Source organism: Falco rusticolus, chromosome W (genome assembly GCF_015220075.1).
Source record: "Falco rusticolus isolate bFalRus1 chromosome W, bFalRus1.pri, whole genome shotgun sequence".
Lineage (NCBI taxonomy): Eukaryota > Metazoa > Chordata > Aves > Falconiformes > Falconidae > Falco > Falco rusticolus.
In genome coordinates, this window is record NC_051209.1 from 6,481,704 (window position 1) to 6,498,207 (window position 16,504).

Here is a 16,504-nt window from a genome sequence, read left to right on the forward strand (position 1 = left end):
ACCCTGTGCTATGGCACTTCAGGATCCATGGTGTTGCCTTTTACTCAATAAAGGCTGTGCTTTTATTTATTCTGCACAAAAGCTGACAGCCCCGTGTAATCCAGTCGTTTTGATGCACGGCACCACGACAAGCGGGCTGCTGGGGAGCCTTGCCTCACACCTGAAACCCAGGGCAAGGGAAAAAAGCCCCGCAAGTAAAACTCTATGGCACCGCAGTATGACTGCAGCCAGATGTGCTGACTCTGCAGATCTGACAAGTTTTGTGACGTTCATCTGTGGACCTAAAATGTCTTTTTTTTCCCCCCCTTTTCTCCTGTTTCTTTTTAAAAGTTAGTTTGTATTGAAATAGAAAGCAACAACTGACCAGCTACTCCAACAGAAGAGCCTGCTGAGGAACTACAGCAGCACTAGATGTGCTTACGGAACATCCAAAGGTAGTTTCGATCACCATGATTTGTCACATGAGCCAGATTCTGGTCACTACCCAACACAAAACAGAAGCAACACTATCTTCATAGCAACATTTAGTATCTTAGAAACATATTGACAAAAATTTCTCCATGTTACTTGTATCTGTCACAAAGCCAAAATTTTCAAAATGATTGGGAGAGAACAACAAATGTGTTTGAATCATAACTTCAGAGAGAAAAACATCATACAAACTCAAGTTGTAGTAATAAAGAAAACAGGAGGATTAGCACAAGATTTAAACGCCAAAACAAACCACTGTTTTTGTTAGCAACATTCTGAGCTTGCCAACCACTTGAATGTTTTATAATGTATGATCCTTGAATCTGAGTTTGCTTATACTGAATTTGTCAGTGCATTGTAAGTTCTCTGGCTGGGCCAGGGTGGATGCAAGCAGCCGCGCTAGGGGCTGTCTGCCTGCCTGCACCCCAGTGACAGGGCACACCAGACAGGCCAGGGCAGGAAAAGGAACCCTTAAATAAAACACTTTATTTTGCTTTCCAGGTAGCCAACTGAGCTCGTTATTGCTTTGGGTACACTTTTGAGGTATATTTGGCATTTAATAAATAAAAGTGCTAGAATTTAAGTTATATTTCAATTGTACCAATGGCAAGTTTATGTCAGACATACAAAAGATCCATCCCAGTTAGTACTACACTCTCAGAAACAACCATGTAACCATCAAGCTGAGAAAATACATCAAGAATGACTGATGTTTTCTTACTGGTATCTTATTCTGGATTCAAGCAGAGATGTAGGAGTTACGCTACTTCACTGCAGTAACAGTTTGAGTCATGGGAAGTTACTGCTCGAAGCACTGCAATAAATGAATGGGTGAAATAGTTGTGTTAAATAAATAAACACTCCCTATGTATTACCTTGCGGAGATTTATGTTCTGAGCTTAACGCAGCTCAAACCCAAGCAGAATTTCTGATGTAGAGAAGTATAAACACACCAAACACAGGCAGGAGTCACTGAGGAAATTTTTCAAAAACACATATTTTCCTGTCTTTCTATAGATACATGCATATTTTTCTAGTTTGAGCAATCCAGCAACATTTGCATTTGCTCACAGATATGTAAACCTGTTTTACAGCACTTCAGGAGAAGGAAAACAATTCTGAACTATGACAGAGAAAAAATAAAGGTCATCCTGAATCTAAATAAGGTTCATTACAACTCTACTTCCACTTTCTTCCCCACTGCGATAACCACAGTTCCCCCTGTGTTCCCAGGGTACTCCAATCAGACAACTAGCAAACTAGTAGAGCCACACTGACCCACTGCACAGCTGCTGCCAGACACCACAACACAATCCCACCGGCCCTTTTTCCAAAGGAGGCACAAGCATGAGCTCCAGATTTCCATGGAAGTCGTGGAACCTCAATTTAATAATCTTCAGTTCCACCGAAAGCTACTGATATGGAGAAATAGTGTGAAATGGGGATAATGGACATCGATTGTGATTGTGTGTGTCTGCTCGAGGAATGTGGGTATGGTGACTGGTCATGGGTGCGGTGTCTGGTCACATAGGCACACAGCTCTGAGGAGACAACTACAGTTTTGAGGAGACGCCTGCCCCTCCTCCTCTAACAAAGGGGAGACGCCTGCCCTTCTTCCTCTAACAAAGGGGCTATCTAAAACAGAATGAGAAAAGGATGAGAGACATTCCAATGCTATCTAGAGGGAGGGAGTGCTAAGTCTCCTTGCTGGAGAAGATCGGATGGTCACAAGGACATGAATCACCTGAAGAAGATCAGATGGCCACAAGAACAGGAATCACCTACAAACCTGCAAGACCACCACATTCCAGGCAAAGGACTGATAAGCTAATTAACATACGAAGCGGGGTTTAGGTAACAAATATGTATAGGCGTTAATTGAATATTCATTTGTTCATTGTATAAATGTGAGATGGTTCGTCACTTCGGGCATGCACGCTTGTGGAGGAGCGATCCCCCGTGCATCTGCGCGCAATAAACATACCTACTTTATAACTTTCGAGTTATAGAGTCTAATTCCGCACGTCAGTTTGGCGAGCCAGGCAGGAGGATTTCTGCTCGGCTGAGGGACCAGCTGCGGAGCGGACGCTCCTAGGCGCGCCCCGGGAGATTTCCTCGGAGGAGCCTCCTCTTCTCAGCTGCTCACCCGGGAGCAGGAGAGAAACCCCTGGATCCACGGATAAAACGGTATGTTTAGTAACGGGGCGGCTGGTGAGACGCACGGAGACGTCCGGCGCGCAGCGTAGTCCCCAGGAGGAAAGGTACCTTGGGAGGGGGTTTGCTGACCAAGGGGTGGCCGCTAGCGATCTTGAGGGCAGACCGAGCAAAGCCGAGGTTACTGCCATTCCTAAAAGCCCGGAGGCCTCGTGACGGAAAGCGGGGGGCGGGACGGAATAAGGCGGAATCTCACAGGAACAAGAGGGACCTCACAGCAAAAGTAAAAGGGAAACTTTTGCGTAGGAAAAAAAAAAAAAGGAAAAAAAAAAAAAGAAAAAAAAAAAGAAAAAGGGGGAAGCTAAAAACTTCCTTTAGGTTGTCTTAAGAATTGGGGAATTCCTGGAATGTAACAACTGAAATAGCGCTCTGTGTCTTGTTTGTTCTATGTGTTGTCTTGTTACATGTTCAAAACTTGGAGTTATGAAATGTATGTTGAAAAATATTAACATTCTGGTAATTCGTGGCAAATAGCGGAAAACTTAACACTCTGCTTAAGACCAGGAAAAAATTTGGTTTTTTGTTTGTTGTTTGTTTTTTGGCAATTGTTCATTGAAATGCATACTTTGTGAACAGTCAGTGTTCCTAAAAGTTGTACATAAGTGCACGGTACCGTATAACATACTGCTTGTGTGACTGCGGGCTGCCCGGAGAGTGTGAATGGTGTGATTGAGATGCGCATTTTGATTTTCCGTGTATAGCTTAATTATTTTGACTGAGTGTGAGTGCAAGAGTGCTTGAGAAACGCGTTTGAGTGCAAAACGAGTAAGGAGCTCTATCCGCGTTTCCGACCTTGGGTGGCTAAGGCGGCCGGAGAAAAACAAAGTAATTAAAACTGCAAAATGGGAAATGGAAGGAGTAAACCCTGTGAAAAATCGCCCTTGGGTTGTATATTAAAACATTGGAGGGATATCGTAGGACAGGGTGGCACCGAAAATAGAAGGAAATTGATTAAATATTGTAATCGGTGGTGGCCTTTGTATAAATTGGAGAGTGATGCGAAATGGCCTCAGGAGGGAGGAACGTTAGATTATAACACTCTCCTGCAATTAATGTTGTGTCTGAGAAGAGAAGGAAAATGGGACGAAGTATCGTATGCAGACATGTTCTTCGTGGTGGCAATAGGACTGTGGATTAGTACCCCCTCGGGACCCTATGGTACTAGCACTAGAAAGAGAGGACAGGACGGAGCGTAAAGGAAAGTTGAAAAGATGTTGCTCAGCATGTAGTATTGGACAAAGGTGTATCAAAATAAACGGAGAACAAGAGCCCGAATTAAATGATTTATTTAATCCACCTTATAGAGTGGAGAGACAAGGTTCGGCCGGGGCTCCCAGTCCACCCCCAGGCGAACAAGAGGAAGAAATCCCACAAGGTATTTATAAAGAAAACCAAACACCCGGTGCCACACAAGGAAACACAAAAACTGCCATTACGGCTCCAAATAGTCCGGTGTCTTCACGCACCAGACAGAAGTCTATTTTACAGGCACCCCTCCAAGAAGCCGTAAATCTGGACGGAGGAACAATGAAAATAAAAGTTCTGTTCACGGGCGCTGATCTGAGAGAATGGAAAGAGGCTGCCCGAGAATACCGTAATGATCCGATAAAGACGGCACAGAATTTTAAATTTCTAATAAAACAGCACAATCCTGACTGGAGTGATATACAATTATTATTAGATTGTTTGACTGAAACTGAAAAACAATTGGTCATAAAAACAGCGGGGGATCTCGCAAAGGAACATTATAATATAAAGGGAGATAATTATAGAGAATGGTTTCCTTTGTTGGACCCATTGGGACCCAAACCGCGCCGCTGAAATGGGAAGATTACAAGCATACCAGGAATGGATATTCAGAGGAATGGAGAAAGCAATTCCTAGAACAATAAATTGGGCAGCGTTATATGAGGTCAGACAGGGTCCTTCTGAAACACCTTCAGAATTCTTAGACAGAATAAAGAGATGCAATGCGCCGGCACACGTCTCTGGACCCAAATTCGGAGGTAGGCGCACAGCAAGTAATATCCCTCTTTTTAGGACGATCACAGGGGGATATTAGGCGCAAGTTGCAAAAATTGAGACCTCCTGAAAATAGAGACTTGGAAAAATTAGTAGAGGAAGCATGGAGAATATTTAGTAATCGAGAAGAAGGTTACAAGCAGGACCAAAAGAAAATATTAGCAGTAGTAAGAGAAAATGAGAATCAAAAATCTAAAGTTAAATCAAGGCATGGGCTGACACCCCTGGGTAGGAATCAGTGTGCAATATGCAAAAGGACAGGACACTGGAAAAACGAATGCCCTGAACGCAGACATCAAGAAAACACTAAATGGCGCAATAATCAAGGGAAAACAATAGCTCACATGGAAGAAGAAAATTGACTAGCCGACCCATTAGTAAAAATAAAATTAGAAGAACAGGAGGAGGTGGAATTTTTTAATAGACACAGGAGCCACCTATTCGGTTTTGAACCAGGCTTTAATGCCTTTGGGAAATGATTATGTTTCAGTAAAAGGTGCAACTGGCCAAACTGAAAAGGCTTATTTTTGTAAACCTTTAAAATATAAGTTGGGAAAACAGATGGGGATCCATAAATTCCTATTTATGCCAAATTCCCCAAAGGCCCTTCTTGGTAGGGACTTATTAGAACAATTGGAGGCAACAATCAAATTTAAAAAAGGGGAAGTTACTCTGGAGGTAAATGATCATCAATACATACAGGTTATGAGCCTATCTCTGGCCAATACTCCTATAAAAAGGGAAATTGATACCAGAATTATTGATCAGGTATATCCCGGAGTATGGGCAATTGACATACCGGGACGTGCCAAGAATGCATCACCCGTAATAGTAAAACTGAAGGAAGGGCAGAGTGCGGTAAGAATTAAACAATACCTACTGAAAAGGGAAGATAGGGAAGGAATTTGTCCAAACATAGAGTGATTCATAGAACTAAAACTACTAAAAAGAATGTGAGTCAGAATTTAACACACCTATCCTCCCAGTTAAAAAACCTGATGGGTCTTATAGGATAGTTCAAGATTTAAGGGCCATTAACAAAATAACAGAGGATCTGTATCCTGTAGTAGCTAACCCCTATAACCTACTAACCACCCTGACACCTGACCTAGCTTGGTTCACAGTTTTAGACTTAAAAGATGCCTTCTTTTGCCTCCCTCTCCATGAAGCCAGCCAAAGAATTTTTGCTTTTGAATGGGAAAATCCCAGAAGCGGTCGAAAGACCCAGCTCACATGGACGGTGTTGCCGCAGGGGTTTAAAAATAGCCCCACAATTTTTGGAAACCAATTAGCAAAGGATTTGGAGTTATGGGAACCACCGTCAGGAGAAGGGAAAGTGTTACAATATGTAGACGATCTTCTTATTGCAACCAGAACCGAAGAATCTTGTATTATTTGGACTGTGAGTCTGCTGAACTTTCTGGGACTACAGGGATATCGAGTTTCTAAGAAGAAGGCACAGGTGGTGTTACAACAGGTCACATACCTGGGGTACGAGATCAGTGCCGGACAACGGGTCCTGGGGAAGGCCCGAAAAGAAGCCATATGCCAAGCCCCCCGACCACGAACTGTAAAGGAACTGCAGACATTTCTGGGAATGACAGGATGGTGCCGGCTTTGGATATGCAATTATGGCTTGCTTGTTAAACCATTATATTCCCTGATAGCAGCTAACCAGAAGGATCTTCAGTGGGATGCTGAATCAGACAGAGCTTTCCATGAACTGAAGAAAGCCTTGATGTCGGCACCAGCACTAGGACTTCCTGATGTGAGTAAGCCATTTTTCCTATTTTCCCATGAGAAACAGGGAATGGCATTAGGAATACTGGCACAAGATTTGGGACCATACAGACGGGCAGTGGCATACTTCTCTAAACAGCTGGATGCCACTGCAAAAGGGTGGCCTGGTTGCCTGAGAGCAGTAGCAGCCGTCATCCTAAACATCCAAGAGGCCCGGAAGTTTACCCTGGGCCAGAAAATGACTGTCTTAGTATCCCACACAGTGTCTGCAGTCCTTGAAACAAAAGGGGGGCATTGGCTCTCCTCACAGAGATTCCTAAAATACCAGGCCATAATGGTGGAACAAGACGATGTTGAGATCGTGACTACAAACATCGTCAATCCAGCCTCATTTCTTAATGGGAATATCGGAGAATCAGTCGATCATGACTGTCTAGAAACAATCGAAGCCACTTATTCTAGTCAGACAGATCTCAAGGATGTTCCTATTAATGGAGCTGAACATTGGTTCACGGATGGGAGCAGCTATATGCTGAATGGAAAGCGACATTCCGGATATGCTGTTACAACCTCTGAAGAAGTGACAGAATCGGGGCCGCTACCAGCTGACACTTCGGCACAGAAGGCTGAAATCATAGCCCTTACTCGAGCTCTGGAAAGAGCTCGGGGAAAACCTATAAATATTTGGACTGATTCTAAATATGCCTTTGGAGTGGTACATGCTCATGGAGCAATATGGAAAGAAAGGGGACTGTTAAACTCCCAAGGAAAAGTCATCAAACATGCGGAAGAAATTTTGAAACTCCTAAATGCGGTCCAGCTTCCTGAAAGGGTGGCAATTATGCACATTAAGGCACACCAGAAAGTGAGCACAGAATTGGAAAGAGGAAATGAACTGGCGGACAGGGAAGCAAAACAGGCAGCCAGAAAAGCAATCAAGGTAGAGGGTGCGCTAATACCCGATGGACAAATATCTCTAGAAGGTAAACCAGACTATACAAAAGAAGATCGCAAACTGATTTCTGACCTAGAGGGATCATATAATGAGGAAGGGTGGGCTATAATCTCACATGGGAGAATAGTGATTCCTTCCTACATGGTATGGTCAGTAGTCAGGGAAGAACATAGAAAAAGGCACTGGGGGGCAGAAGCTCTATATAAGGATCTCACTAAAAACATAATAGCACGAAATTTGTATACTACTATTAGACAAGTAACCCAACAATGTGACCTTTGTCTCCAGACTAATCCTAAGATTACCAAGGGGCCAAAGTTGGGAAAAATTGGGAGAGGAAATGTTCCAGGACAACATTGGCAGATCGATTTCTCGGAACTTCCTAGAAAAGCGGGGTATCGATATTTATTGGTACTAACAGATACCTTTTCAGGTTGGCCAGAAGCCTTCCCGTGCAGAACTGCTTAAGCCCGGGAAGTGACCAAAATACTACTCCAAGAGATAATACCTAGGTTTGGAGTCCCAGCGGTAATGTCCTCGGATAGAGGACCACATTTTGTGTCCAGAATAGTACAACAGATCAGCCACCATCTAGGAATAGATTGGCAATTACATACCTCATACGGACCACAATCGAGTGGCCAGGTGGAAAAGATGAATCATCTAATCAAACAACAGATTGTCAAGTTAGGCCAAGAAACAAATCTAACTTGGCCCCAGTCTTTGCCATTAGCTCTTACACGAATTCGAACTAGACCGAGAGCAAAAGAGGGGCTTAGCCCATTTGAAATTTTATATGGACGACCCTATGGGGTACAAAAGGGGATGTCTTCACAGATTGGTGAAGAAACAATGACTTCCTATATGGTGGCACCAAACAAACAATTAATAAGAATTGAGAAGCATGTGATGGGAACACGCAGTAGGGGTCTGGATGGACCTGTTCACGATATACAACCAGGAGACTATGTATACGTTAAGTGTTTTGCAGATAAAACCCTGGAACCACAGTGGACCGGACCTTTTCAAGTCCTACTCACCACCTACACTGCAATCAAGGTTGAGGGACAGAATTCTTGGATTCACCATACCCGGATCAAGAAAGCCCCTGCAACTTCGTGGAAAGTAACCCCAGATAAAAAAGAACTGAAACTCAAATTTACTCGGACAAATAGGAACAATGTGGGTGGCAAGTAAGTGAACCTGAGCGGTTGTGGACCCACCATATGGGAAGGGCACCACAACAAACAATATAGAACAAAAGAGTCTGGGACTGAGCCAGTGGCCAGTCTTGCCCAACTTGTTATCGGTAAGCCCCAACTCAAACAAAGATATTTTTGACCAAAACAGATTTTATATGTATATATGAGGAACGTTTAGATTCTTAAAATGATCAATAGTGGGTTTAAACCATTTGTGGTTTTTTGTACCCTCTCTCTTGCCTACAACCAAGAGCCTGATAACTGGCCTTGGAATCACGCCCAGAAAAAACACACTGGAATAATGGGAAAGGTGGACTCAAAGACAAAACTAGCTATGGTGGTTTTTTCTGAAAATGAGGTGTACCAAAGGAATCAATGGGACTGGGAGGATGTACACAAAGTCGACCGATTATGGGGAAAATTAGGAGATAGGATAAAAGTAGGGTGTCAAACATATAATGAAAAGGATAACACCAAGATTTTGGGAGACACCCTGATTAATGTCAGAAAGGTAGATAAGGAATTTACCCTTCTAAATACAACCATGTGCTTTAATTCACGGGAATGTTGGCACAATTTTACCTTAACCGAGCCCATCTTTATAATATGCCTAGGAAAGGAATCCCCAAGAACAGCTCTGACTTATAAGATCAAAATAACAATCATGCTAACCACTGTTCCTACCACCACCACAGTTACAACAACCCCATTAACGCTTGATCTTAAATTAACTAAACCAGATCCAAAGATTTATACAATTGGACCATATGTAATCAGAAATACAGGTCAGCAACAAATGTTGTTTAACCCAGAATGGTCTCTTAAAAGAATAGAGTTACAAATACAAGTCAATGTTTCTGATGTTAAGCCATCCTGTTCCCCCTTCTTACGGACCTCTTGTGAGGGACGGACGACTTGGTTAAGAAAAAGGGGAAATATTTACCGAAACAGAATAGTGAGAGATGTAACTGGAATGTTGGGAACAGGACTCAGAGTATTAAATTCCATAGACTCAGAGGTAATAATGAATAAACTAGCCACCACCACGGCCGATCTATCAAAACTACAACAACCACTAAAATCTTCATTATCAGCATCAGGGGCACATCAATGGTTGATATCGAAGGTACTCCCCGGGTGGGAACAAATAAACATGGAAGATCATCATCTTATCACTAAGGCGTTAGGTGGTTTACAGGACGACGTCGCCCTGGCTCTAAGTTGTATCCAAGCCCAAATGTGGATGCAATCAATAGCTGCATCCATAATAAGAGAAGGAGAGGAAGGCATATTTCCTACGGAAATTCGAAAGATGGTTTGGGACAATGCTACGGAGGTAGAAAGAAAACTCCAGTCATGGTGGAATGTGGTGAACTTTACCTACGACCCCAACTCACACACCATCACAGCTTTTGTATTAACCATACATAATGCAGTAATAATTACCATACACCCCATTGTAGCCCTTGGAATTAACCATAATGGGGTGCTCCTATACCCTTTTGAACATAGAACATGGGCCAGAAAGATAGGCGACAAGTGGCAAACAGTAGATTTAGAATCTTGTATTACGCGAGAGCAGCAGGGCTTCCTCTGTGAAAGCAATACTATAATGGCTCAGGATACTTGTTTAGATACAGAGCAGAAAATATGTCATTTCGAGGCCCGACCAAATGCAAACTTGAAAACAGTAATTATATATGCAGGGAAGGGATGTGCGTGTTTGAGAACTAAGCGTAACACAATAACCGTAGATGGGGAGGTAAAAGAGACTGCACAGTATTCAAATTACTGTATCTGTAATTTTACTACTATCACAGGATGCGATTTTAGTTACTCAGCCCCAGTAGTGTCTCATCAATTCTTAAAATCCAATTTTACCCTATCACAGATAATAATTCCTACCCCCATAGGACTAAATATAAGCAGTATAAAAGAACTATTAAAACATGCAGATTTACAACGTATACTGGAAGAAACCAAAGAAAAGGGACATGAAACTCTTCTTATGATCCATCATGATGTAGAGGGGATCAAGAAAGTTTTAAAAAAGGTAGAACAGGATGGAAACCATAATTGGTGGGATACTCTCTTTGGCTAGTCACCTTCTGCAACAGGAATTCTTAACACTCTGGTACACCCCATTGTGATCTTATTGATCAGTTTAGGAATTTCCTTAATACTAACCATTATATTTGTGGGTTTGGAGAATGTTTAAAAGGGTAACGCTTATGTATGATGCTTTATATCATTCGGGAAGACTGCTTAAGTAAAAGAATTTACTTAATAGAAAAGGGGGGATTGATATGGAGAAATAGTGTGAAATGGGGACAATGGACATCGATTGTGATTGTATGTGTCTGCTCGAGGAATGTGGGTATGGTGACTGGTCATGGGTGCGGTGTCTGGTCACATAGGCACACAGCTCTGAGGAGACGCCTACAGTTTTGAGGAGACGCCTGCCCTTCTTCCTCTAACAATTGGAGATGGGGAGACGCCTGCCCTTCTTCCTCTTACAAAGGGGCTATTTAAAAGAGAATGAGAAAAGTATGAGAGACATTCCAATGCTATCTAGAGGGAGGGAGTGCTAAGTCTCCTTGCTGGAGAAGATTGGATGGTCACAAGAACAGGAATCACCTACAAACCTGCAAGACCACCACATTCCAGGCAAAGGACTGATAAGCTAATTAACATATGAAGCGAGGTTTAGGTAACGAATATGTATAGGCGTTAATTGAATATTCATTTGTTTTATTGTATAAATGTGAGATGGTTCGTCACTTCGGGCATGCACGCTTGTGGAGGAGCGATCCCCCGTGCATCTGCGTGCAATAAACATACCTACTTTATAACTTTCGAGTTATAGAGTCTAATTCCGTATGTCAGTACAACTAATGTCATCCTTCAGAATATGTCTTTTGACCAAACACACTACCCAACTCATTTGATCTCCTGATGACTTCGAAAGCACAGATGAGGCAGACAGAAGCACACAAATTTTCAACTCTTACAGCATTAAGCCCTTACAGTTTGCACACACAACTTTAAAACATTGGTAATATTGCTAGAATTACAAAACCAGGAGAGCAACTTCGGTTCTGTCACCAAAGAAGAAACCTGTTTCAGGTTCAGTCTATATGCACAAACACTAAACAACCATTGTGTTGCTGATCTGCCATGTGTGACCCCACTGGAATTCAGTTACCTGGGCACTTCTGGAAGCACGGCACGTCTGAGCGCTATGGATTGCTCTGGTCCACAGCAAATCACAGTGGTATCTCCCAAACAGAGACAGAGAGCATCAGCTGCACATAAACCCAGCCAGATCGGTGGAATACTTCAGTACTTTCATGTCCCACTACGGCATGATACTGCCTAGACTGAGCCCAGTGAGCCCTGTGCTGTGCTCGAGCTCTTTCCTGGGGGCACCCAGGAAAGATGTGAGGCCAGGAGAAAGGAACACTTCTTTTGGGAAAGTAGTAAAAAGATTAGTATATCTACCTTTGTTATGACAGAGCACAGCAAAAGCCAAGAAGAGCTTTTTCCAAACACACTTATTTAAATTAAAGCACAGGCATATAAAGTATTAATCTTAGGATATGTGTGCACAATAAAAGAATCTGCCAAAAAATATACATCAGCAAATTGACTGTTTCTTTATCATTTATGATCTCAGCATGTAACAGCTCCAAAATTAACCATTAAAGGCTGCCAAACGAACATGTGCTTTTAAGTAAACGTAACTGCTGATGTTCAAACAAAGCAACTCAAAAAGGTTAAGAATAAATAATTTCTTTCCCTATCAATGTTTACCACATGTTAATACAATTTTTCTGTATTTTCAGCAGAATTTAAATTATGTTATTATTCAGATTTGCCACCAATAAGTACAGAGATGGCTGCCATCCATGACATCAGGACAAACCCTCTAAAGTGGATTTCATATTTTCAAGTGAACAGTAATTTTTATGCCTAATATTTTTCACGCATACAGAACCTTTCATTCAAAAAGACATTAGTTAAGCATTGTAACACCCGTCCTAAAAATCATTTACATGAGCCTTTACCATGAGTGTATGATTGGCTTTTTTTCTGTTACATTACGGCTTCCATTTGGATAACCCAAAGCATTTTATAAAAATCTGATTATTTTAAATTTAATTACAAATTACCTTTTCCATTTAATGCTTGAGGATGGAGAAGAAGGATTAATGAGGTAGGGAGAAGAAAATGAAGTACTTCACCCAGACTTGCAGAAATCTTTCACTATCAGAACCCACGTATTTAGACAATAACACCTTTCTTTAAATATATGGTCAATAAATAAAGAATTATATTATTAAATACAAATGGTCAGTAAAGTTTGCTAGGTCAATTAAATACCACATGTTTCTGAAGCTCTGTCAGTAATTTTCAGAGTATTTTGGAATTAGTTCTAAATCACTACAAAGGGATCAAATATAAAATATTTTTGCTTTCCTAACAGACTATTAATCCAACAAGATTAGTTTGAATCACAGAATGGCTGAGACAGCAGGCACCTCAGGAGACCATACCCTCCTACCCCTTGCAAAAGCTAGGTCACTTACAGCAGGTTGTCCCAAACCATGTCCAGCTGAGTTGTGGATATCTCTAAGGATGGAGATTCCACAGTCTTGCCCTGTGCAACCTGTTCCAGTGCTCAGCTACCCTCCAGCTGGACTTCATTCTGCCAATCTCCCTCATCCACCAAGCCAGTCATCTCATCGTGGGAGGCTATCAGGTTGGTTATGCACAACTTGCCCTTTGTAAATCCATGCCAACTAAGAAGTCTAAGAAACCTTTTAAAAAGGTAGTAATTTTTCAGCAAATAAATCCCTGATTATTTTTTTTTTTAAGCTAAAAGAAATTCTGGACCATTCCTGCAGGATACAAAATACTATAAAGCTATCTGTCAGGTCTTACACTTTGACACATGTAGCAAATCATTATCATTTCAGCTTGCATCTGATAAGCACTGAATACAAAATGTAAGAGAACAATAACTGTACCTTTATCCAATCAACAGCACACCTTTCTGATTTGCAACTACAAAAAGATTACTGCAACACTATGCTAAAGACTTCTTGTAAAATGAAGTACTTTAAAAATGTAATTTTTCACTAAGAGTATTATGAGTGAACAGGTGAAGAATGCAATCAATTTATTTTTTTTTTTTTTGCTGTACAACTGAGGAAACAATTTGTTCATGATGCACCAAAGTCAGGAAGCTGGCTTAGCAAAAGGACAGGTAAACCAGTAGTTTTAATGCCACCCCCGTGCACACAAAAATACAAACACAGAATGGGATAGCAGTAGGAGTTCAACTGGCAACTACATTCATTTTGATATTCAACTTCACCTGTTTCAATATACACAAAAGAGCCCCCCAACAGCTATCAGGGACAACTGATGCATCCCTACATAACCAAGAGCCTCGAGGACTTTCCAAAGTCGTAAACACAATGCACAGAATTGCACAACTATGAATATTCACACTGACCTCACTAACCCTACCCATTACAACAGAACTAAGCATATCTGTAGGAGCAAACTAACCTACTATTCTGAATTTGGACAAAACTGTTTGGCTACACTGAAATTTACGTGAAATGAAAAGGTGATTTCAATCCAGACCATCATTCTCATTATGCTGATCAAGGATTAAAAAAATTAACAGCACCTGGCCCTCTTTTATCCCCATGTACTTTGTTGATTCAAAATTCATCACCTCAAGTCTTTGCTTTTTCCCCTGTGGGAAGCTTCTCCATAACACCGTGCAGCCAGCACCCCCATGTCCCCCTAAGTCCATTTATCTGTAACAGCTGTCTCCAAACCACCACGCCACATCCTGTAACACACCTGTATTTTGAGCACTGTGAGACAATACTTGTCACAGGGCTCTATGTCTTGGCCATTACATATTACAGTAAACAAAAAGACTGTGTTACTGTCAAACCTTCCCAATACACCCAAGATCAAAATCAAATTCAACAAACACAAACTTGTGTTCCAAAACAGAACTTGACTGATGAACTAGTTCAGACACAAGCTCTTCCTTGATCTTCAGGTGGCAATAACAACAGTGACGATCCAGTGAAAGGCTATTGCTGGCCCCTTGCCCCAGCTGAATGAGTACAAAAGTCTGATTTAGAAGTATGTAACAATATGAAGATCCGTTATCCCTCCCCAAAAAAATCACCATTCCCTGTACATGTTCAAGGTTACAAAATAAAAAAGAAGTGGAAATAATAATTTGGAGCTCTACATTTTTCATTATCATTACTAGATGCTTTTGCAAGCCATTTGCAGGTTTTTCTGGCACTTAATTCGATGACACACTAAAGCCACATATATTTTTCCTGTTTAAAACTGTCACGATCACATGAAGGACAGTTACCCAAAGCAACTGCAAAAACTCTAAATCATCTCCCTACTTGCCCGTAACACCACGGCTGCCCCAGAAAGCGGGAACAGGTTAGAGAGGCCACGATATAACAGAAATTTGGCATTAAAAGTATGTCAAGCCCTAGAAAAGGCCTGTTTCTGTATGAGCCACCCCTCAGACAACTTTCCATTAGCAGGGAGTGGGCTCCCCAGCCCAGTACCAGCCGGCCGCGCTGGCAGAGCCGGCTCAGCACAGCGCCAGCCCCGGGCTCGGGCTTGCTGAGAGCACAAGCCCACGGAGGGCCGGTGTCGCCGCGGCCCACCCCAGTGGAATCACCCGAGCCCCTGCCGCAGCCTGCCGGGACTATGGGGGGCCGGGGCCGCTGCGCGGAGCCCCCCGCGAAGCAAGGGCGTCCCTTCCGCGGCACGACTGACCGCCGTCCCCCCGCGCACGAACCCCCTTTTCTCCCCTGCCCGCCCCGGGCAGGGCACGGCAGGCCGAGCCCCGCGGCCGGGCCCGCCGCCACTCAACGGGAGCCCGCAGGCCGCCGCGGGGCCTCCACCTGCTGCTGCCCCCCGGGACTCCAGCCAGCGCCGCCCGCAGGCAGATGCCACCGCCCCCTCCCACACAACATGGCGGCCCACGCCACCGCCCTACCGCACCGGGGGACCCGAGGGCCACCGCCAGCTCGCCGGGGGCCGGGGCGGCGCGGGGCCCGGCGGCGAGCTCGGCGGGGTGCCGCCATCGCCCGCCCGCCGGCGAGGCGGAATACCCTCTGCCCGGAGGCTGCCAGCAGCCGGCGGGCACTCACCTGTCCCTGCCGGGGCGGTAGGGAGGATTCCCGGGCGCCGCGCCCCCGACGCGCTCCCTCGCCCGGCGCGGCAACCAGCTGACACTGCCGGCTGCCGTCACTCCTACCACCACTGTCGCAAAGCCCCCGGCCGCCGTCACTAACGGCAGGCAGAGGCAGCCGGCGTCGCCATGGAAACTCGAGCGGCGGAGCGGCCCGGTTGTGCCGCGGCGGCAGGCTGGGAGTGCCCGGGCCAGGTGCCGGTGGGTGTTGGGCTCGCCCCTACCCCAGCGCCAGCCCGTGGCGGTGTGGTCCCGCTTCCCGCCCCGCTGAGGGGAAAACCGGGCCGGCCGCTTCCCTAGGCCCGAGGAGGGCTGGCAGGGAGCAGCTGATGAGACGCCTTCCTGGAGGTCTGTCTTAATTCCACTTAAGGGGACAGATGTAAGGAATGACTTAATTTAGTAATTATTGAAGGGCTTCATAAGTAACAGAAGCTGTAAGGCACCATGGTGGAAATACTTCTGGTACTGAGTGTGAAAAAGGCTGTTCTCTGGTGCCTGTTCAAGATGAAACTTAACATGTGGGGAGTATAAAGCGTGTGAAGTTGCAAAACAGGGTGGAGAACATTCTGGGTTAATTTCTACTTTTACTTAGTTTATCCTGGAACGGGGTTAATGCAAACGTTTCACTAATCCCTCTTTATT

The 16,504-nt window shown here is 43.8% G+C and overlaps 1 protein-coding gene across 1 annotated transcript; it reads left to right on the plus strand.

The window, feature by feature from the left end:
- Positions 1-4,655: 4,655 nt before the first annotated feature.
- LOC119140922 lies at positions 4,656-15,964 on the plus strand. Its single transcript, XM_037372583.1, is given in 5 exon segments — positions 4,656-4,935; positions 5,074-5,120; positions 5,122-5,661; positions 5,663-7,387; positions 15,497-15,964. Coding segments are annotated over 5 exon segments (3,060 nt in total).
- The last annotated feature ends 540 nt before the right edge of the window (positions 15,965-16,504 follow it).